The sequence below is a fragment of the Scylla paramamosain genome, chromosome 16, assembly GCF_035594125.1.
Source record: "Scylla paramamosain isolate STU-SP2022 chromosome 16, ASM3559412v1, whole genome shotgun sequence".
NCBI classification, from domain to species: Eukaryota; Metazoa; Arthropoda; class Malacostraca; order Decapoda; family Portunidae; genus Scylla; species Scylla paramamosain.
Genome location: NC_087166.1, coordinates 5235001 through 5258543, shown reverse-complemented (window position 1 = coordinate 5258543; position 23543 = coordinate 5235001). Strand labels below are relative to the sequence as shown.

At 42.0% G+C, this 23543-nt stretch overlaps 1 protein-coding gene across 50 annotated transcripts in view; it reads left to right on the top strand.

The window, feature by feature from the left end:
- LOC135107920 (fibrous sheath CABYR-binding protein-like) overlaps positions 1 to 23543 on the top strand; it is an 80746-nt gene that overhangs the window by 38804 nt on the left and 18399 nt on the right. For 8 of the 50 annotated variants that reach the window (XM_064018335.1, XM_064018341.1, XM_064018337.1 and 5 more), the window contains 7 exons: positions 439 to 542; positions 801 to 900; positions 9389 to 9711; positions 10943 to 11004; positions 14341 to 14469; positions 20827 to 20865; positions 23079 to 23123. In XM_064018335.1, coding sequence (XP_063874405.1) covers positions 439 to 542; positions 801 to 900; positions 9389 to 9711; positions 10943 to 11004; positions 14341 to 14469; positions 20827 to 20865; positions 23079 to 23123 — 802 coding nt within the window. Of the gene's footprint in view, positions 1 to 438; positions 543 to 800; positions 901 to 2060; positions 2124 to 9388; positions 9712 to 10942; positions 11005 to 11688; positions 11839 to 14340; positions 14470 to 16331; positions 16470 to 17620; positions 17639 to 20826; positions 20866 to 23078; positions 23124 to 23543 lie in introns of all 50 variants that reach the window. The other 42 variants (XM_064018342.1, XM_064018344.1, XM_064018352.1 and 39 more) reach the window with 13 other exon arrangements.

Genomic DNA, 23543 nt, shown 5'->3' with positions numbered 1-23543 from the left:
TCCCGCCAAACAGAGGCGGTGTGAACTGCCTGATGCCTCTCATCCCACGTACCCCGTTTTGTCTCCCTCTGTTTCTCCCTCTCTCAAGTGCCAAGGCAGTTCTAAGGCACACAGTGAAATCTTTAGTTACAGTTTCACCCGTCTTGCCTGAATGTCGGCAGTAGTTGCTCTTCCTTCACTTGCGTCAATCATTACTACTCATTCTGCACTTGTCATCTCGCCAGCCACTCAAAAACCATCACCATTTCTCTTGTTGAAATAATCACCGTCATTTTCCCTTGCAACAGTTTACGAAAATCACTGCAACCATCTCATTTGCAATCTATCACCATTTCTCACATCCTCACTAATCACCATCATAGTCCGCACCTTCAACTGCTACCATCATCATCCTTATCATTATTAATACCAGTGAGTTGATTGAGCTCCTCCTTACAGAGTTACCCACCATCCCGCTACGTTCCTCGCTACTACCCCTCCTACCTCGACTACGACTATGGCTACGGCGGCTACTACTACCCATATCTCTACCCCAGGCTCAGGTAAGTGTGCGTTCAGGTGTGTCAAGGCCCTCACACCGTCCCTCTCCCTGCAGGTGTATATCAGGTGTGGATGAAAACGTAATAGCATACCTGTGTTTTCTTACACTTTATATGTTCTAGTCTGGGATGCTTTAATAAATGAAAAGCATGGATGAGTAAACCTGAATGGGTGAATGAGGGACAGGGAGTGAATGATGTAAGGAGAGGGAAGAGGAGAGGGGAGAGTGAGGGCCTGGCTTAACACCTTACTCCCCTCAGCCGCTATGACTACCTGGATGACCTGGATTCCCCTTACCTGTCGACTACCACCTCCTACCGCCCACGCGCACTCGACCTCGACACAGACTACCGCGATAAGGTACGTAATTGAACCGTACACACACACACACACACACACACACACACACACACACACACACACACACACACACACACACACACACACACACACACACACACACACACACACACACACACACAGATTATTTATACTCTTGGTTATGAAAATATTACAAACACCTGCTGTCTATTTTCTCCCACTGTCTGTTTTTATCCATATCCCCCCTTCAGTTTTACCCCTGATGCTGCATTTTCCCCCATTTCTTCATGTTTCTCATCCAAAATTTCATTCTATATTGTGTTGTTGATATAGACTGTATATATGTAGTCAGGTCATCATTAGAGTCATCGTGTAAGTCAATATGTAGTGTATATAAGTAGTATGTAGTCTTTTGTGAATACAGTTAGATAATGTATTCTGTCCCTGTATTACTAGTCCATCACTATGTCATATCGATGTCTCCCAATTCCCATATCTAGCCACTTGTACTACATTCCCTTCCCTTATGGTAAATCCACAAGTTAAAGTAAGCAGAGCGACGGCAACCCAATACCTTCTCCTCGAGGGAAGGTCAGACGGGCACGGCTAAAGGTCCTGTCACTCTCGATGCCTTGAGGACCCAGTGATGCAACGCAGGCATACCTTACAGCCGCCTACGCTTTTCTTTGCTTCTTCTCGCTATTTAACAAGCTATTCATCCTTTTCACACATGATTTCCAAGCTCATCGTCTGGGGAAATTCATATATTTTCATCAGATGTTTTCTAGTCCACGAGGAATGCATAGAAATAGACAAAAATTAGTTTCTTTATATGCATTTTTTCAGCTATTCACCGTTTCAACACAAGATCCGTGAACTCAGGGCTTTGGAGAAGTTTTAAAAAGTTCGCCACACGCTTATAGTTCACGAGAAATGCGTAGAAATCAGTGAAATTAGCCTTTTTTTTTTTTTTTTTACATTTCACATCGTTGTCCTACTGTGTCACTGCTGTAAGAACGTCCTGTAAGAATGTCCAGTAGGAACGTCCACTGTTCATAAAAGAGATGTTTAGGCGTGGTTAGTGTGTACGTGTTCCTTGTCATCCTCTTCTATCATGTACTTCCACACAAGCCTCCCTGCCACGTGTGCATTGCTCCTCAACATCTGGTCAACCCTGTGTTTCCTGACTCCCTCCACAGACCACCAGCGTCACCACCACACCGAAGAAGGTCATCACCACATACAAAACTTATTCTCCGGGTGTAAGTGAGAGTTCCCGCTGTCGGTGTATGATTAAAACTTACTACCCATCGACAATCCTCGCCTAAGTGCTGAGGAGACCGGGAGAGCGAGAGCGAGAGAGAGAGAGAGAGAGAGAGAGAGAGAGAGAGAGAGAGAGAGAGAGAGAGAGAGAGAGAGAGAGAGAGAGAGAGAGAGAGAGAGAGAGAGAGAGAGAGAGAGAGAGAGAGTTCTAATTTAATGGGAATGTTGTTTTAACTGCTGATTTTGTGGTGAGGATTATTTTTGCTGCATTAGTGTTGAGTGGTGGTGATGATGCTGCTGCTGATGATGATGATGGTTTTGCTGCATATCTGTGGTGATGGTCTTATTGCATGTACTATAGCGTAGTCTGGTGAAGTAGTGTAATAAACATTAAAAAAACATAACAGATCATTGAACACAGTATTTTTGCTTCCCTTCCCTCGCTGTGAATGTCACTGAAGAAATATAAACAAATAAAATATAGGTTTTAAGTTTGTCACATTGAAGAAAATATCAGGTGAAAAGCTGTAAGTAAGATAAGATCACAAAAGCAACTGCAGACACAAACTGGCACTGAAAATGTTTCCTGAATTGTAGTGAGAAGGGTTTCCCAGAACATGGCGCTGGTCACAACAGGTCTAACAATACCCCAGGGAGTCGGGACGTGGGCGTGAGTGTCAAGCGAACACCTCATTATCACGTCTCCCTTGCAAAGTCGAGAGGAGGAAAAAAAAAAAAAGAAAGAAAGAAAGAAAAGAAGCATCAGCCGAGAAAATTATAATAAATATAGGTGGCGTGATGCCGTGAAATGTCAACTGAAATGCGTGATGGATTTTTATTTATTTATTTATTTATTTTTCAAAGAGCAGCAAGCATCTTTTTTTTTTCTTATTATTATTAGTTTCGTTTCTTGAGAACTTTGACAGCCTTCTCTTAACAGAAAAAAAAAAAAACTACAGTTGCTCTAGTCACGACACTGAACAAAAAAAAAAACAAAAAACAAATATAAACTGATAATTAATTGAAATAAGCTGAATTCCTACAGTAAAATGCAACTTTAGAGTTAGAAGTGATAGCATTCCAAGACAAGAACACGGGGAACGAAGATCAGGGAATGCTAAAGGATGTTTGAGCTCAATCTTGTCAGGGACACAACACGCAGACCACGGATCTTATTGGACGGTTACTTGACCACTTAATTCATACTCATCTTTATAATTGAGGGTGTGAACTGGTGTTAACGAAATAATGTTATTCTTCACAAGTAATTATATATATATATATATATATATATATATATATATATATATATATATATATATATATATATATATATATATATATATATATATATATATATATATATATATATATATATATATATATATATATATATATATATATATATATATATATATATTAGGTATATCAAACTGGGAAAAGTGGTTATATTTCCTGAATAATTATGATGAAATTGGATAAAACGTAGCAAATTACGAAAAATTACGCTATTTTTAGGGTAATTATAACTGAATCGGACGGAATGTATCCTATCGAGATTGGAAGCGTGCGTGGAGTCCACGTGTTCAGCTGCACGTCTACCGAGGGCAAAAGGCGCTCAGGTTTCCCCGTTATTTAGCTGTATTTGAGGGTTACCTAATCAGTACGTAGCTTGGTAAATAAAAGTAAAAAAAATAATAAATAAATAAATGCACGTCTGTGGTTTCCCAGTTGATGAAGGTTCCGTAATCATTCAGGACTTAAAACTAAAAAAGGGAGGAGAAAATAACCAACGTGAAAAACAACACATGAGTTCCTACAAGTTTAACCTGCGAAAAAAAGATAGAACATAAATCTGTAGATCAAAAACAATACCAAGCAACAAATCCGCAAATCAATAAAACAACTACGTATTTTCCTAAAGGATATAATTTCGATCCAGGAATAACAAATGAACTGCATCATAACACCAGTGCAATAAACCCAGCAGAACATAAAAACAGTCATAGTTACCGAAAGACAATCGCTGAGAGAACGTTTGATATCCACCGCGAAGCACAAACACTTCCATCACGTTTTCCATTATCGTGTTCCCAAAATAGGATGGCGAACGCAGATCAATATCCACCAGAAGTACGAGTAGCCAGTCTGCGCGGCGCTAAGTAGCCCAGCGGGAGTGAGAGCCAGGTAGCCTTGGTAGCCTTTCCGCTCCTCAGACCCTCGTTATTTCCCCGGGGAATAAATAAGCCTTGCCGAGGCCGCCCTGCCTCTCCTTACTCTTACTTTTCTCCTCCTTCTTTAGCGGATTCCCGGAGAATTTATTAGTACTCTTATACGGACTGTGCACAAAGAAGAGGACCTCATATCGTTAATTCATTTGATATATACTTTTTTTGTTCTCAACTTGATAAGATTTTTCTTAAGCTCATTTCTAGAGGATTTTTCGCTACTCTTATGAAAACTGAATCTGCACAAAGAGGAAAGAAATGTATTTTGTTATCTTACTTGAAATGTATATTTTTTTTGGTTTGCAACTTCAAATTTACACTCGCTGATGTTATTATACGTGTGTGTGTGTGTGTGTGTGTGTGTGTGTAAGCCATCCGGTGAGTTACACACACACACACACACACACACACACACACACACACATCGCATGCCATCAGCCTGTCTTTAAGTCGTAAAGTATCCAATGAACCTTAACATTACACTGAAAAGAAGCGAATGGTGGTCACCGGAACACCTGTCATGACCTGCTTTCCCGCTTCTACACCTGACGCCCCGCCAACGACAACAAACACGCGTGATCCGCCGAGCTTGCATAAGCCTGTGTATCACTATCGTTCGAGACCCAATAGGAACAGGAATAAAATCGCCAATTAAGGTGTTTTTACTATCACTATGGTCTATTAAAGTCAACAGCGCCATTCGGGAACTATTCAGTGGTCCAGTTTGTGTCGTTAACTAAGAATTTCTTGTAGTAAGACGTTAAGAAGGTTACAGTCTGTTACAGAATAGTACATGTAATGAGTTCGTGTACTTTTAGTTATTGCAGTCTGTCACAAAAAATAAAGATAGATAAATAAATAGATAAAATAGTTCTTTGTAAGATTTTAATCAAACGACTATCTGTGTAACAAAAAATACTATAAATTCTTTTGCAATACCTAAAACAGATTACAGTATCACAAAAAACTACTAATTCTCTGAGTAGACTAAGCAGACTACAGCATCATAACACCAAAAAACACCATTAATTCATTGTAATCCCCTAAGTAGATTAATCTGAGTTCCAGTGATGGAAGGGAATTACTTATGCTTGTATATGCGTACGTATGTATGTATGTATGTATGTCTCCACCACTTGCAGCAATTTCCTCACCACAAATTAAATAAATAGCATAAATAATCCATCAGAAAAAAAAAAGAAAAAGAAAAAAGAAAAATGCATGCCTTCATCTCTCACTCTCCCGGGATGGGTATTTAATTTAATAATACCTGAGGTAGATTTTACTCTAAGCGACCTTGAATCATAAATGAAAATAATTTCATGTGTGGGATGGACTTAGTTAGTGTCGGTGCAAAGGCGTCCACTCCGCACGAATTATCGAAGCGGCGGGAGAGACGGTAAGGCCTCCTATTGCTCTCGTCTGAATGCACTGCTTTAAGCCTAGAATGTAATCAGCTTCAATAGTCGCAAACAAATTTCACCTTAATACAAGCACGGCAGAAGGACTTTTATTTTTCACTCTCTTATCTGACACCGCGCGGCTCCTCCGGTTCTGTAAAAATGCATGTACAAGCCGTGCCCATTCATAATTCGGCCAGACATTAACTTTTCAGTCACACACCGCGTCCTGTGCCTCTCCTGTGTCACTCCCACTATGTACTGAACTAATAAACGACACGTGCTGCTCGAAGATGAGAAATGTCATCCTTCCAGAGTCTGTCTCGTTAATCTGGCTCTCCTTTTGTAACCTATATCATTATCCTATTCCTACTTATACTACTCTCTCTCTCTCTCTCTCTCTCTCTCTCTCTCTCTCTCTCTCTCTCTCTCTCTCTCTCTCTCTCTCTCTCTCTCATTACCTCTTATCTACTCGCATCAATAACCTCCGTGATATGAGTAGGTTCCTCTGCCCCCTTACTTCACCTCATTGCCTCTTCGATATCATGATCTGAAATTAATAAGCTAGATGATATCCACGTCCGGGATTTACTGCTAACCTTGACTCCATACTTCCGCCGGGAATTTAATTTCTTCTTGCATATTTATAACATCTTTTTCGATATAGAGGATAATCTATTTCGTTTAAATTTTTCCTACCCTGTTCCTTTTAAGTGTATTCTTTTCTTTAATGTATGTATATCTGATGGTAGTTAAGATCAATTTTCAGTTACGATGTTATTCGTACTGCTCCGTTGTCAGAGATTCATTATCGTTTCTTTATTTGTGATGTTCTCTCTGATCAATTTTCATCTTTCTATCAAATGTGAGTTATCTTCTCCATTTCAATAATTTCATTTGAAATTTCCCGCATATTTTTTCGATCTTTCTTTTCCAGTTTATCTCATTATATCAATTATCCTTTCATTATCTGCCTCGTCTTTCTCCTTCATTATCGTTGGCTTCTTTCCCGGTTGCGTGAATTATCTCTTTCATTTCATTAATCTCATTTCAAATGTCTGGCATATTTTTGGGGTTTTATTTTCCATTCCATCTTATCATATCAGTTTTCCTTTTCATTATCACTTTCATCTCATCTTTTAATGTTAGCTACCTCCTCCTCCTCGTCCTCCGTTATGTCTCACCTCACCCACACCTGTGCGTCTCTTATCCCCATTCAACACGGCAGCTTAACACACATACTCTCCTGCCAACGCTAAGCCACCAGCGCAACTATGCAGCTTCAACACCACGAGACTCACACTAACTCATCATAGAAACTGACGTGGAGTGACCAGCAATACTCACACACACTAATGGGATGCGCAAACTCTCACAAAGGGCAAATACTCGTATATTCCACACGCCTGCTGGCTACGAAACTTGGTAACATTCGCCCTCTGACTGCTAATGATGGTATGACACTTGTTACTTCACTTGTACAACCCTAGATGATTTTAAGGAAAGAAAATAAGACTACAGGCAGTAAAAGACTTGAACTACTTAACCCTTATCACTGCTAGCTAATCTTTTCTGTGATCATATACTTTTTTTTTAATGAAGAATTTTTTGTACACTAGTCTGTTAAAATATGTTGTTATATAGCTCAGCAATGATTAAATTAACGTCATATTCTTCATCTTTCTTTAAACCCATGCAAACTATTTACTGCAACGGTGTGAATGCTGGCAAAAGACGCTAATAGCAGTTAGAGGGTTAATCACCTCTTTTGGTGTCTGTGGTGTCTTTTGAAATTATACTTTAAACATCCACCATTTTATCAAGTTTAAGGAGAAGTCACAGCAGTCGGAGGGTTAATACTGTGCTCGGCTCCACTGACACCCAAACCTGCTCAGCATATATTCCACACGCCTGCTGACTATCATACCTGGTAACATTAACACCTGCCTCCACTGACACCCACACCTGCTCACTCTACCACCTCCTAACACTAGTCACATTAAACCTTAATACAAATATGACTTTTGTTATATTTTATTAAGGCTTTAAAAGGTTTTAATCTATCTATGATTTTTATATGTTATTTTTTTATATTTCTTTTAGATTTGTTTCCATTTCTATGATTTTAGCTTATTTATTTATGATTTATTCATATTACTCTGTTGTTGTTTTTAGTAGTTTCTGCAATATGACTGAATTTAACATTGATTTACTACTCTATTATTTATGTTTTAGTATTGGTTTATAACACAGGTTATAATCTTTAATTTTTGCAGCGTCTAATATTTCTACGATGACAATGATCTATTTATTTGCTGCCTAACTAAGTTCTTCCTCCCCAGTAAGTAACCTTTATTTCTATGCATCTCTTTTGAGTTCCCATTGGCTTTATTTCAGTGTATATTGAGTTTTAGTAATTGAAAGTAGTACCTAGCACTAGCTCACACTTATTGCATCGACCTTTTCCGTTTAATTATCTGAAAACGGTAGTGAAAACTGTATTATTTTATTTTATTATTATTTTTATTTGGGTGTTAAGGACCACTCTCCCAATGCTAGCATCCTGTTCTTTTTTACGAACCAATTTCCCTCCCCTCCCCTGCCCGTCACCGCCCCTCCCTCCCCGTGGTCTGGTGGTCAGCATGGTCTCCCTTCCCTCTCCCTACCCCCACCAAGCCGAGGCAGCACGCCGCACTGCACTACTTTCTGGAGCACAAGACGTTAGTTATGTAGAGAAGAAAAAAAAAGAAACTGACTGAGCAACGGACAGACAGACGGAGACACACACACACACACACACACACACACACACACACACACACACACACACACACACACACACACACACACACAGACACACACACACACACACATACAGACACACACACACACACACACACACACACACACACACACACACACACACACACACACACACACACAGACACACACACACACACATACATACACACACGCGCGCGCGAGCGTAGACGGACAGACCAACCAACAAAAAGAAATACAGACCGAGTTACATAGGGACATTTTCCCTATAGTGTCATTAGTCAGTCCTCTGTGGATGCCGCGTCTCCCCTTCCCTCCCCCTCCCTTATATAAATCACTTATGTAATGCCTAACATCTCTCTTCGCAGGTGGAATATGTGCTTGGTATTAGTATAGTACCGGTAATGCTTGATTTTGTTCTTACAGCTCATGACTGAACAGAACGTTATTTCATATCTACGTAATTTTCATTTGGTTAGTAAATACCACAACTCAAGGGACGAGACATAGCTGCATATTAAATCTTAAAGTACCATGACCCTTTCATGCCTGAAGCCGCCTATCTGTGGCGCCGAGGAGGTCTTCCAACATGCTGTGAACTCGTCTCAATATTTTTGGAGACATTGATAATTTTTTTCCTGGTGTAGGAAATGCCTCGTGAGCTGGAGACGTTTTGCTGTAGACAGAGAAGCGCCGACTGTAACTTAAGACTTGTATTGCTCTGGACTTGACTTAAGACATATTTTACTTGGTCTGACTGCATCAAGGCAGGGACCAGACTCAGCGCGATACTTGCTGAGCTGCTAGAGGCCCCTGTTAGTTTAGTCGCTGCCACTAACCTACTAACACCAACAGGCAGCACTTTCTACATCAACACCGGCAGTAAAAGCAGCAAAGGCACTTCTCGAAGAGGACGACGACACCAAGGACGTTGAGGTGAAGTCACAGACCTACTCCCGGTCGAAGAACTTGGCAGGGAATACTGATGGAGAGTCGTGTGTGACTCGCCTGGAGCGGCGTTATACAAGACTTTCTGAACCACAGATGCTCCACGATCACGTTGAGAACATGCGCCACCGCCTCAAGTCCCTCGCCTACTCCCTGGATCCTACCGGCCCCGTACCCGAGATCGTCATTCCGGAGCGCACCACCACTACCACCACCACCACTACCAAGAAGTGAGTACTGCACTGCATGTACCGCTGCCGGGGAAACCTATTCAAACCTATAGCAGCGTGTATGATATTTCTTAAGCTTTTATTATCAGAGGCGCTAAGACTGGTATAGATGTGGGGAAGGTTAGGCTTAGATAGTCTCAGTTCACCACCAACCGTCAGTTACATAACACCTCTGAATCTGAATCCATTTACGTCCTTACATTTGTTCCTCAATGCCGCCCTGTCGCACCTGCATCAAATCACTCAATCACAAGCCAATGAGGGACTTAGGGAACGAGTGCGGCGAGGTCACCGTCTGAGCCTTGGGTTGTCAGATAACCTTCCTGCTGAGCATCGCGCGTGGCTTCTCGAGAGCAACCTCAAGTTTTGCATCACTCTGAACCCTGTGATAATGCTGACCCTGCAACGGAAAGGCACGTCCATGAGTCCCGCTCCTCTCCTCTCACCACACACATCCCTCGATGATGTAAGGCAAACGAGGCGAAGCAGGGGAATAAAAATGGACTAATGAGGCTATTAAATTTACGAGCAACCTTGGGGCCTCATACTTGAAAGGGAGAATCTGTTATATACGTACACTAACTGCATAAAATTATAATAATGATGCCGTCAATAATAAAACTGTAAACGTGAGATGCACCTTCCTCCACAGAATACAAATAAAGAGAAGGACATTTTGTGTGTTTGCTCACGATGAATCACGAGATAATTAACAAATCTAATCACACTCCTTTCCATGGCAGGTTTCAAATTACGAGAGTGTTATTAAAAATGGAGATGCGGAGAGAATGGCAGCTAAGAGGGAATCCCAGTAAAGGAGGAGAATAATGGAACACGGAGAGAATGCGAAAGGAAGAGGGGACGATAGAATGAAGGAACGAAGAGTAAGGAAAGGAAAGCAAGGATATGTGAAAGAAAGATAATACAAAGGATACGTGAAGAGAAGGGACGAAACGAAGTTAAGGAGAAGAAAAGGAAGGGAAGGGAAGGAAAAGAAAGGAAAGGAAAGGAAAAGAAAAGAAGGAAAGGAAAAGAAAAGGGAGGGAAAAGAAAGGGAAGGGAAAAGAAAGGGAAGGGAAGGGAAGGGAAGGGAAGGGAAGGGAGGGAAGGGAAAGGAAAGGAAAGGAAAGGAAAGGAAAGGAAGAGAAAGGAAGGGAGGGGAAGGGAAGGAAAAGAAGGAAAGGAACGGGAAGGGAAACACAGCAAGGAGCTAAGGACTTCTCTCCCTCAGGTCTGCCGTCCCCGCCCTGCCAGCCCCCGAGGACAAGAAGTACTCCTCCACTTCTTCCTCTGGTGAGCCCCACGATGCCTGTCCTAGTTATGTAGTTACTTGCCTCATGAATCATTCCTTTCTCCTCATGAATATCTATATCTGTGCTCACTTAAGTGCTCCAAGTAGTGGGAGTCTGTATTTAATTTCCATAGTTGAGTTTCAGTATCAGCAACTTAGCCTCAGATCAATATGCTTAATCTTGGTACATGATTTTTAGGCTATATATTTTAAGTTTAATCTGTGACATTAGACGCAGGTATCCTCGACTGCAACAAGTACGACATATTACAATATTACAAGACTTTTTTTGTTTACAGCAATAAATTCTTATACTTAACGTCTCAAAATGAACTCTGGAAAATGCAATATTCATTACTATCTCTCTCCATAATTAATCAACAGTTGTGTATTTTAATATAAAGAAATACATATGCATTTGACTTTTAAAAGAGGAAGATAAATAAGATATACATAAATCTAGCCTTAATATAATATTTCTCTATCCATGTGTGATGTAAATAATGCCTTGTTAATCCCCTCACCTGTTTACCATTCTCTCTCTACACCCAACACCTTAATTACCCCTTGACCCCCTGACTGAGTGACTGGATGAGTGAGCATGAAAGGAGTGGATGAGTGTGAGTGGAGCGTCGGGTGTGGACTGTGGAGGGTTGGAGTAATAACGCCCGAGGCTGGGTACGCAGGGCCCAGGCGCCAGACCTTTGTTGAGTATCCTGGCGGCCCTCCCGTGTGGAAGCGCCGCGCCCTGGCTCGTTTTCCTCCCGAAGACCCCGAATACGTGGCAGCTCAATGCAGGGTACAGGCCATGCCCATGGACACTCAGAAAGACCCCGGTAGGTCCCTATTCCTCCTCTGTCTGTATCTCCTTCCCTCTCAGCAATGTTTCTCAGTCAACCTCACACACACACCCTGCCACACATACACACATACATCAATGTACATGTGCACACCCGACTGTCCCAGAGTCGCGCTTGCCGTCATGATTCGCTCAAGTTAATTTTCTATTTTATATGTCGTTTAATTTTTCCTCGATCAACGATCTGACGTCAAAGAAAATTAATTCGTGCTTTTTTTTTTTCTAATTGCCACTCACTTTTTACTTATAATTAATTTCAACATTCACTGCTGTCAAGCCATATTAACAAATAAGAAAATTACAGATTACGGCAAATAAACCAAATGAAGTCAAGGATTTTTTTTTTCTCTTTCTTTTTTCGCTTTCACTTCTGGCACAGATGGGTGACTCCCCTCAGGCAGCTCTCGAGAACCGCCACCACTCCTCGCCCGTGACTCGGGGAGGCAGCGGCCCTCGGGAGCTTGGGGAGACACACACACAATCACACCACCTTGACTACCCCTGTGCTAATGCCGCATCGCTGCTTCCAGCCACTAGGGGTGTACAAGCAGACTGGTGCACGAGACGTATGTTGACACCTAATTCATTAACGTAAACTGACACTCATTTTTCTTATTTTATTTTATTTCATACTGGAGAAGGAATGAGTCTGGTGAGACAAAGAGGAGCAACTGAGGCTGCAGCAGAGATGGATGCGAGTGTATCTTGTGGCTTTATTGGGTATGTTGTGAGTGTGGTTCATACAGCATCTTGAAGCATGAACGTTAATAACCTGTGTTTGTGAGAATGAAATAAAGTGCGTGTATGGAGAGGGTCTGCGTGGGTATAGGAATGGGTATATGTATGAGCGAGCGTGTGAGAGTGCGTGCGTGCGTGCGTGCGTGCGTGCACGCGTGCAGCGTGCTTGTGTACATGCATGAGTGCAAGCGTGCACGTGTTTGTGTGCATGCGTGCGTAGATTCGTGTGTGCGTACACACGCGTGTGCATAAAAATGTACTTGTGTATGCGTGTCACATACAACTTCACCTGCCAGCCAGCGGGTTGTCCCAGAGCTGTTCCTGACCAGTCTCCCGCCCGCCACCTTAACGTTCATGTCAAAATACAGCAACAAAAAACCCTCCACCCCGGCCTCCGTGAGACCCTTCACAGGGGCGCGGCACAACCCTTCCTCTAATTCATTACAAGGAAGATGATGACACCCTGTCCCTCCCCTTGACACACTCCTTCATGATGATACCTTGTCCCTCCCTCGCCCTGACACACGCCCTGTCTGGCTGGCGTGTGACGGCTCCCCACGAGCAGCTCTGACCCTGAGCCAGAAAAATATTCCTTCTCCCTCACATACTAACCCGCTGGAGAACATCACACCTCTAGCCTCACAATACTTACGAAATTAAATAATATTTATTTTACTTTATTTCACCTAAACCGTTCAGTAACGATAATGCGAACTAATTCTTTAATACTAATAAATAAAGGACTAACTCAGTCGTCGCGGTGAAGACAAGCTTGAGCTTGTCTTGAGCCGTCGTAAAGCCCCTCACTCAACCTAAGCTTGATTCGTGAACTGCAAAACTCACCACGCCAGGCGCTGCGCGTGGCATCGTCACAATCTGACACTGCTGGGGCACTTAAATAAGGCACTCAGTAACACCACTAAATCGATCCGCAGCTAAAATAACTAAATGCAAATAAATAAAATACATGAATAAATGAGTAAGTAGATAGATAAATAAATAAAAGAGAAAAATAAATTGCCATAAATGAACCGCGAGCCCAGTGTCCAGTGAACACCGGAGTTTTCCCGTCTAACGGCAACCTATTACGATGGCACGTCCGTCACACGTACGTGCAGCACCGCGCTGCCCGGAGGGGCGTCTCATTCTGGGCTCACAAAGTCACTCATGGTTCAGACGGGCGAGGAAAAACAAGACGTGCCATTTGCCAGAGTTCAAACATTTTTTACGACCAACAAAGACATATTTATAGAAATACAGAATAATTTAACCTTCACTATGTGTGTTTTCACGGCTTCGTCAAAGCAAACAACGAACACACAGCACACTCCCCTTTATTCCAAGCCCCTCCCATCCAACCCCTCCGCGCCCATGGACCACGGCCACCTTTTACCTGCCACACCTGAGCTTCAGAATGCGGTGTGAGTGGGTGTGTGCCGTCCACCAAACCACGGCACAGACACTCTACAATTTCACAATTTCAAACACGCACACACACACACACACACACACACACACACACACACACACACACACACACACACACACACACACACACACACACACACACACACACACACACCGCGGCCCTGGACTGTGAGTCAGAGTGAGAGAGTCGTACACGTGTCCACATCAGCTGTGACTGTGACTCGCGACCCATGAGACCCTCCACCCCCAACACGACACTGCCCTGAGCTCCCACACGAATGTCTGGAACCAACGCCAGGGGACTATTTGACAGCCTTGGAGTACTCGGAGCTGCCCAAGCTGGCCTCCCGCAGACAACGTTACTACCCCGAGGATGAGCACATGAAGGACAACCTTAGGATCCAGTGCCTCAGCCACTACAAGACCACTCGCACCGCCGCTGGTAAGTCTCAAGTCTCCCCCTCTGAGACAACACAGAAAACGGAAGCAGCAGGAAAGCATACACACACTAGCTTCCCGCCCCTCATTGTATATCATGAAATCGTTACAATCCTCCCTCCTGTAGGTTTACAATAAAGCTTCCGTTATCCAGATGCAAAATATAATTACAAGAGGACATAATGTTTCCCGCAAGAAAGATAGAATCCACAAGTATATTGAGGCAAAATTACTAGACATCTTGACGCAGGTGTGGCAGCAACGAGCAGATAAGAGCGTGGCGCAATGATCCGTTCGCTCCTGGGTCACGAGATGAGAAGGGCGCGCGCCCCTCGTGCCAGGCGAACACGCAAATCCAAATCAAAGGCGAGGACACAATTCCGACGCAAGTTCTAAATTCTTTCACTAATCAAGCACGAGTGCAGCACCACCTTCCTTCCTTCTTGCCTCCGTATGAGTTTTAAGTTGTTTAACTACTGAAAACAAAAAGGTAAATGACTTTAAACTACTAATAAAAAACGCCGCCGCAAACAACTCAGTGCTGCATGGATTGTCGCCGCTATGCTGAGGAGACTAACGCACCTCTGTAACCACTCACCACCACACGGGATGGCCCACCACCACCACCACCACCACCACCACCACCTGGACCAACCACCACCACCACCACAACAGAAACACCACACATTACCAAAATCTTCACATCACCTCTGACTCTTCATTTCTACTGTGAAAAATTATATTCCACTTTCACTTGTATAGACTTAGATATTAATATTTTGTGCAAAACAAACCTGAATTGGTAAACAAATTAAATGTATTGTTCAATGAACAAAGTACTAATCAGAATACAGAACACACACAAAGACAACATGAACACCACTGTTACCACTGCCACCCCCACTACCATCACGACCACCACCACCACCATCATCATCACCAACATTTCATCATCTGAACCATAACCACCATCACCACTATCGTCATCATCAGAATAATTCTCAACGTCCTTTGCCTCTTTCGGTCAAAGCCTCCCTCTTTCCTCCCCACCACCCCCTACTCCGGTTAACCTTTAAACAATATTGCACCAACTGCCCTTTGAAGAGGTCAGTGGCGCCCTTTATGAGGCTCCAATACCTTTGTTTTTCTCTGTGCCCTCTGGTGGTGTTTATAACCGTCACGTTTATTATGGTCCCTCACGTCATGCCGCAATAACGGAGAACGAGTAAAACAAAACAATGGCAGTTTCCATATTTCCCCAGTTACCTTTACTCATTCCAAACTGGATGGGAGCAGAGGCCTTATTCCTTATATCTTGTCCCGCGCCATATGATCTTGCAATCGTGGCGCTAATATCAGTTTAGCAATTCTATATTTTTTGTAAGTTCACAATAAATATTCGACTGACTTCTCATCCCGAGGTACTTAAGAAAAATTCACCCTTCCTGTGGTTCTCTAAAACCCCTTATCCTTATATTCACCTTACAGCCACAGAGTTCAAGACCTTTTTTTTTCTTTCTCTCAGTCCCATCATGGACTCAAGATCATCTTGACCCTACTTTTCATCACAATTCATTCATTCACGTATCTTCTCATTAGTCATTTGTCCATAATTAAATAAAACATACCACTAATTCCACCTCAGTTGTTTTCCATTCAAAAGAAACAAGTGAGAGTCACTTAGCCACATACTTCCATTTTACTTCATCGATAAAAACCTTAAACCAAAACACACACACACACACACACACACACACACACACACACACACACACACACACACACACACACACACACACAATAACAAAGCGACAAGAATAACACAGCACAATACTCACTGCTCCTCGGGTCCTTCCAACTCGTCAGTGAAAGAAAAAGAGAAACTGATCTTGAAGGACCGCCTCTCCAACCGCATCCATCAGTTCTTCAACACAACCCTTAACCCAGAACAGTTCGACAAATACCTCAAGACGTACCGAGAGCCCGCACCGCAGGTCAAGACCAGTAAGTAAATTTTAAATCAAACATAAACTATCTGGGTCTCGGTCTCCCTTCTTTTGGTTTCGTTCGTTGTCAATAAGCGGCTTCTCCCTCTGAGTTCCTGCTGTGGGTGAGAAGTCCCCAGGGTGAGTAAAGTCGGCCGCTTAGAAGCCCTGCACTAAGCCTTACTTCTTAGCAACGCCAAATTTCTGCTGGTATTCGCATTCTTTTCTCTTTCCGCATCATTAACGCTTGGCGCACTCTTGCAAAGTATTCCTCTCCTTTTGCTGGCGAGCTACGAAAGGCTTTAGCACTGATACGATTCTCTCTTCAATGCCATAGAAGGAATCTTCTTAACACGCCATCGCGATGCAGCACCGCCTTCATTAACGCCTTCACGCTCTCTGCATAACTATACTTTTCTTCGCCCTCCGGAACTATTTTCGAGGCTCTGGTTCTACGTTCGAGCTCTTGTATATGACTCGATTTGGCTTGCTGGTGCTTGAGTTGCTTGCAAGAGCTCGAACAGACTTTTGGTCATTCTATTTTCTTTCCTACGATTCCAAAAACATCCTTATAACGATGGAGATTCGTAGAATATCTTACATTCCTACTGTCTCTTCCTTCGATATACTTTCCTTCTCTTCCTTCTTTTCTCAATCCTCGCGGTTCCGTCCCGGCCGTGTCATGTACACCAGTGCAGGGAACAGTAAGGACTATTGGCGTATTTTTGCGACACCACAACACCCGCTGGGATCAAGTGGTGCTTCATTTTTGTAGTAGTGTTTTAGCTCCAATTTTTTGTACACTAAGTAGATTTTCCAGGGTAGACTAGAAAATATATATTGCTTTTGTGACTATTCATACATTTTTAATAAGTATGATATGCACTGATACAATACTTTTCGTCAGTTAAAATTAATATTTATGTTACAAATGAAGCTTAGTGGATCCAAAAGCTCTGGTTCGAGTAAGGAGATTCACTAGCAGTTCATGCACTTCCTCTCTACCTTGGCTTCCAGTAGAATGAACAGCTTTGTCACTGCACCAGCCAATTGACAAAACAGAAGCCAGTGATTGCATGCCTCGTATAATTAGCTCATTACGACCAAGGCTAGGAGACTGTCGCTCTTCTTAGAAACATACTCAGACTTTCGTAAAATTTTCTTTTACAGAAACGCAATTGAGAAGACGTAAGTATGCAAACGAAGCAGGGTCGGTGGGTGTGGGTGTGCATGAGTAGTGGTGGTGGTGGTAATGGTGAGGATGGTGATGATGGCGGCGTCGTGCACAATGGTCAGTCTTGGTAAATGTTCGTGTAATGCATTCAGTGTGGCCTCCCTCTCATGTGCATGCTGAGGTGACGTTAAACACCCGTGACGTTCGTGCATGCCTCTGATGACGTTTTTTTTTCTCTCTTTGTGTCCCTCTGTGTCATCCCTTTACTTCTCGATATGACACCATCGAATCCTATGCTGTTTTGTTGTGTCTAGTCCGCCTTGGTCGTTTTATTTTGACGCTATGTCTCCTTTTGTGCTCCTTCACTCTGACACTCCGAGTTTCGTGAAAATAAGCCTCGCAGCGCCGCGTCCTCGTCTGCGTCCGCGGCGCGAGAATCGATAACGAGAAGCGATGAGAGAGTATTTGCCGCGACTGATTCTGTTTTCTTTTTGTATTATTTCTGTCTGTGACCTCCTTTTTGTTGCTGTTCTCATTGTTGTTGTTGTTGTTGTTGTTGTTGTTCTTGTTAATACTGCTGTTTGTTTGTTTGTTTGTTTTTCTTTGTTTGTTTCTTGTTTCTTTCTTCGTTTCTGATAATCATTTAAAGCATTTTTAAAAGACGATGCTAGTAGTGGTGGTGGTGGTGGTGTTGGTAGCGATAGCGTGGGAAACTATGTAAAAATAAGGTAACAAAGACACTTCTTAGTAGTGATAATAAAGGGAAAACAAACAGCAGAGGTAAAGAAAACAACAACAACAACAACAACAACAACAACAACAACAACAACAACAACAACAACAATAATAATAATAATAATGATAATAATAATAATAATAATAATAATAATAATAATAATAATAATAATAATAACAATAATAATAATAACAATAATCTTAAAATTTTCAATGGCTGCTGTTCCTATCAGTTCATTACACTATCTAGATACATGATCCTGTTTGGAAAGAGACAATGAAAACGATAATATCAAGGGTTGGGGGACGATTATTAGGTGATATGAAACTGTAGTGACGGAGGTATTGATGACGACGGTGGTGACAAGTAGAGATAGCAGTAATGATGGTGATGAAGTGGTTGCTGTGAAGTGGTGGTAATAATAGGTGATAGTGGCGATATGGTGATAACAAGTGGTGGTGGTAGTGATGTTAACATTTATACAAAGGCGGAATAACAACTCGATGATGATATGGTGATAGTGGTGATGATATGGTGATAGTAAATGGTAGCAGTAATAATTTTAACAGTTATGCAAGGGAGAAATAACAGCTCTGTCTGGGGAGATGACACGAGGAAAGGGTGGGAAGAAAAGAGAGGATAGAGGTTGTGGTGTCAGTGTCAGAGGCGCGAGGGAAGTGAAAGGTGAGGTGTTAGGCCGGGGAGGGGCTAGGGTAGGCATGGAGGGTGTAAGGGGGAGAGGAGAGGGAGGTTAGAGAGAAGGGTAGGAGAGAGGTGGTTGGAGGAAGGGAGGGAGGGAAAGTGGTGGAGAATATAACGCCTCTCCCTCCCCACTTGTCTCAACCAGACGGCCATCACACCGCGCGCCGTCGCTGCTCACACCTCTTCCCTCCCTTCCTTCCTTCCTCCTTCCCTCCAACCCTCCACTTACCACCAGCTCTCCCTCCACCAAGCAGTCTAGCCCTAGTGCAAAAACTCAGTGCGGCAAACTGACCACTTGGTGACGTTCCTAAAGTTTGCATCGTCTCGACTTGACAGCAGGGAAAGATATCCGTTCAAATTGGCTTTTCAGAAAGAAATATAAATTGATCTTGACCTCTGTTGTGTATATAAGAATAAGTAAAAATAAAAAATAAAAAAAAAAGCATTATCATAAAAGACCCGAAAAGTGCAGTTTCTTCAGTGACTCTCGTAAACAAAAGTTAAGTTTTAAAAAGTGTGAAGAAAAAAGTCAGGGTGACCGCGTACCACACTCATCAAAAAGTAACTTTCGCCAGACGACGACAAAAAGACAAGAGTTAAATCCTCTACTCTCTCTCTCTCTCTCTATGTCCTCATACGCGCCTCGGGGAACGTTTGGAGACCACTACCATGGCTTGGCCTCAGAGGAAGTAAGTGTTAAGATAGTTATGCTATATTATTACGTTACCTGCTTTGTCTGTCTATCCGTCTGTCTATCTACATGACTACCTGTCTGACTGTCAGTCTCGGCATATATGTCTCTTCGTTTTTCTCGGCCGATTTTACGTGTGTTCTCTCGTTCAGTTTCTCGTGGAAGGAGAGAATAAAATTTTGAAAAGTAATTTGTACACTCACTTTGGTATAACCTACCACGGTCGGTGAAATGGGTCAAATAAAAAGAAAAATAAATAAAAGAATATTTAATCTACATATGTTACGTACGACGATGTAATTTACTACAGCCAGTGAAATCATTAATCTGAGTCTGAAAAGCAATATAGTTTCGATCAATCACATGTCACTTTCACTCTCTCTCTCTCTCTCTCTCTCTCTCTCTCTCTCTCTCTCTCTCTCTCTCTCTCTCTCTCTCTCTCTCTCTCTCTCTCTCTCTCCATATACACACGTAACAAGCTGAAAACCAACACCATCTCGTCCCCATCACGTTGACTCGCTGCCCTCCGTCCCTCAACGCCCGCTGCTGCCCGCGTGTTATCTGCTCGCTGCTGTGTTCACCTGCGCCTCAGCTGTGCCCCGCCTGTCTCACTGGTAACGAGGCACGGGACGCAATTACCTGTGTGTATCTGTGTTCCCTGATATAAAGCATTTTCCACACCCTTAAGTCCATTAAACCCAAAGAGGATTTGGGCTTTCTCTTATTGCTTTTATTATAATTATTATTATTATTATTATTATTATTATTATTATTATTATTATTATTATTATTATTGTTATTATTATTATTATTATTATTATTTATATTGTTTTGCTTGTACCCTTTATATCTTTTATTTATGTACTGTGTATATATGCATTTATTTATTTATTTTCTTTCCTTTGTTGTTTATCCCTTCCCTTTTGCTTATTTTCCCTTGCTCAATAAACGTGCATTTTAAGCTGTACCTCCCTAAAGCCTCCATTTCCTTCCCTCTTCCCTGTCAACGCCACAAAGAAGGTTTTGGTGATTCCCTTATTTCTGTATTTTATTTTGTTCCTCCTCACTTCCAGAGTATCCTAAGCCCCGCTTGTACGATACTACCGGATATGGTTAGTCCCTTTGTGTTCATTTGACTCCTTTTAGTTGAAAATATTAGCCTTTATTTAGTTATTCCTTACTGTTTCTCTCTCCTCTCTGTTTCTGTCTTTAATCTCTCTCTCTCTCTCTCTCTCTCTCTCTCTCTCTCTCTCTCTCTCTCTCTCTCTCTCTCTCTCTCTCTCTCTCTCTCTCTCTCTCATTTTTATTATTTTTGCACCTTTCCCACGTGTCCCTTTTCTCATCTCCCCTTTCCTGTTCCTTTTTAGTAAAACTGCCTCTCTATAGTTGTTTGGACATCTAGTTTGAGAATACTTCACATCTACTTTAAAAGAACCCTGACATTAATTGCTTTGAGAAAACTGGAAGCCTCAACTAATATACATTCATGTTTTCCACACGTCGAGAATCATGAATTCTATTTGCTGAGGACTTTTGAGTGAAATTATTGATCATAGTTCTAGTTATTGTCTGTGTTACCGTGTTCTTGGACACCTTCTGCAGTGCACACTTAAGAAATACAAATTCGTCGACACTTATGGTCACGTCCATAAATTCTATGCAAACACACACATATTTTTTAATATTATGTGTTCCTAATTTGATACGTGGAGTACATATTCCTTTAGGCCAGAAATGCTATTACGATTCCTGTTGCAGTAAATAAAAGTACGTATAAAGTTAGCGTTGTACGTACTTGTAAACATACACATAAGTGAAATGTGACGTTCAGCAACCCAAGACTATACATTAATAACTATACTGTATGGAAGGCAGAAGTAAAGACGTAATTATACGTGTGTGTGTGTGTGTGTGTGTGTGTGTGTGTGTGTGTGTGTGTGTGTGTGTGTGTGTGTGTGTGTGTGTGTGTGTGTGTGTGTGTGTGTGTGTGTGTGTGATATGAGAGAGAGAGAGAGAGAGAGAGAGAGAGAGAGAGAGAGGAGAGAGAGAGAGAGAGAGAGAGAGAGAGAGAGAGAGAGAGAGAGAGAGAGAGAGAGAGAGAGAGAGAGAGAGAGCAGAAGAGAAAAGAAATAGAGAACACACATATGTGCACAAAGAAATAGATGCAGGAAGGCAGATACACTAACAATCAGACACAGATAAGGAAGGAATACACAACACAAACATCAGTATAATCAACACACACACTTTCATATACAGATGAGCACTTGGGCAATTATGTATATGCATATCCCTGTGATAGAGAACAAGGGGATTAATGTTAATACAGAGGAATCGTAAGAGCATCGAGGCTTGTTATCTAAATGTCAGTCCCATGATAGCTTTTATCAACTTTTGTTTGTCTCTCTGCCTTTTCATACTTCACTCTGATCAGTTTTCTGTTGCATTTGAAGACACGTATGGTTAGATTTCTCCCTTCATCTAGTGTAATTGTTTTTAGCTAGTTATTCTTTAAATTCTTCCATTTACGTCTTATTTGTTCTTTCGCTGTCCCTTCCTCCTCATTCCAAAATTGTTTCCCTCAGTTCCACAAATCCCTCCATCTTTCTCCAATTCCTTGTTCGGTCTGTTTCCTATCATAATGAAGTCCCTTTGCTGAGCTTCAAAATCCGTCCTACCTTGTCCATTTCTTTCTTTTGTCACTCATTCCTCTTTCTCTGATACTCAACTCCAATTGATTAACCCTCAAATCCTTTATTCCTTGTCCCATTCCTTCCTTTACCTCTCATTCTTCTTCTTCTTTTCCTCTCATCTTTAAAACTATTAGCTTACACCTTCCTTTCCCCCGTAAATCACTTATTCCTTATTCGTTTCCTCTCTCTCGTTCATTCTTTTCCCTTTTATTTTCAATCCCTAAAATCTCTCCTTTCTTTATCGGTCATTTTTCTTCCCATCAAATCGAGATTGCTTCACTTAATTCCTTCAGATTGCTCTTTTCCATGTACATTTCCTTCCCTTACTGCTCATTCCGCTTCTCCTTATTTTCCAAAAAAAAATCTTTATTCCTTGACCGATTCCTGCCTTTGTCCCCCTTATTTTCAAACACTGTTATTTAATCCTCACCAATATCCCTCATTCTTTGCCCATTTCCTTCCTTTTATCACTCCCATTCCTTAGTGTTTATAGATTACTGCCCATTCTCTTATCAAATCCTTCCTTTGTCATTTATGTATTTCCCTTTACTTTTGAACAGTTTAATCCCCCAAAATATCCCTCATTCTTCGTCCAATTCCCTCCTTTACCGCTCATTCCTTGGTATTTACAGATTACTGGAAGCCAAAACAGTACATTCCTACAGAGCCTTTGTCGGGTCTGTAGTCAAAAAGGGTGTCCAACGCTCTGCAACCCACAAAGTGACATGTTATTCTGGGCCCCTCTTAACATTATTTTACGGTCTTATACATTCTGTTACTCCTCAACCCCAATGTGTTAGCCTGTAAAGTAATGTCTGTCCGCCTCGTGGATAGCACAGTGTGGCCTCAGAAGGATGAATCTATCGTTGTTGTTATAATTTTACATGTGTTGTCTCCCTATCTGTCACCATTAACAGTTTGGGTCTTGTTTGTGTGTGTGAGGGTGTGTCTGTCGCTGTGTCTGGGTTTACTGTTGCATGCTACTTGTAGAGATGATATTGTTGCAGTGGCTTGTGCTTGTGCTCTTACCTGTATTTTGTGTGTAAATGCGTGTTTCAGATCTTTGGCTTTCAATATACTTGTACACACTGTGACAC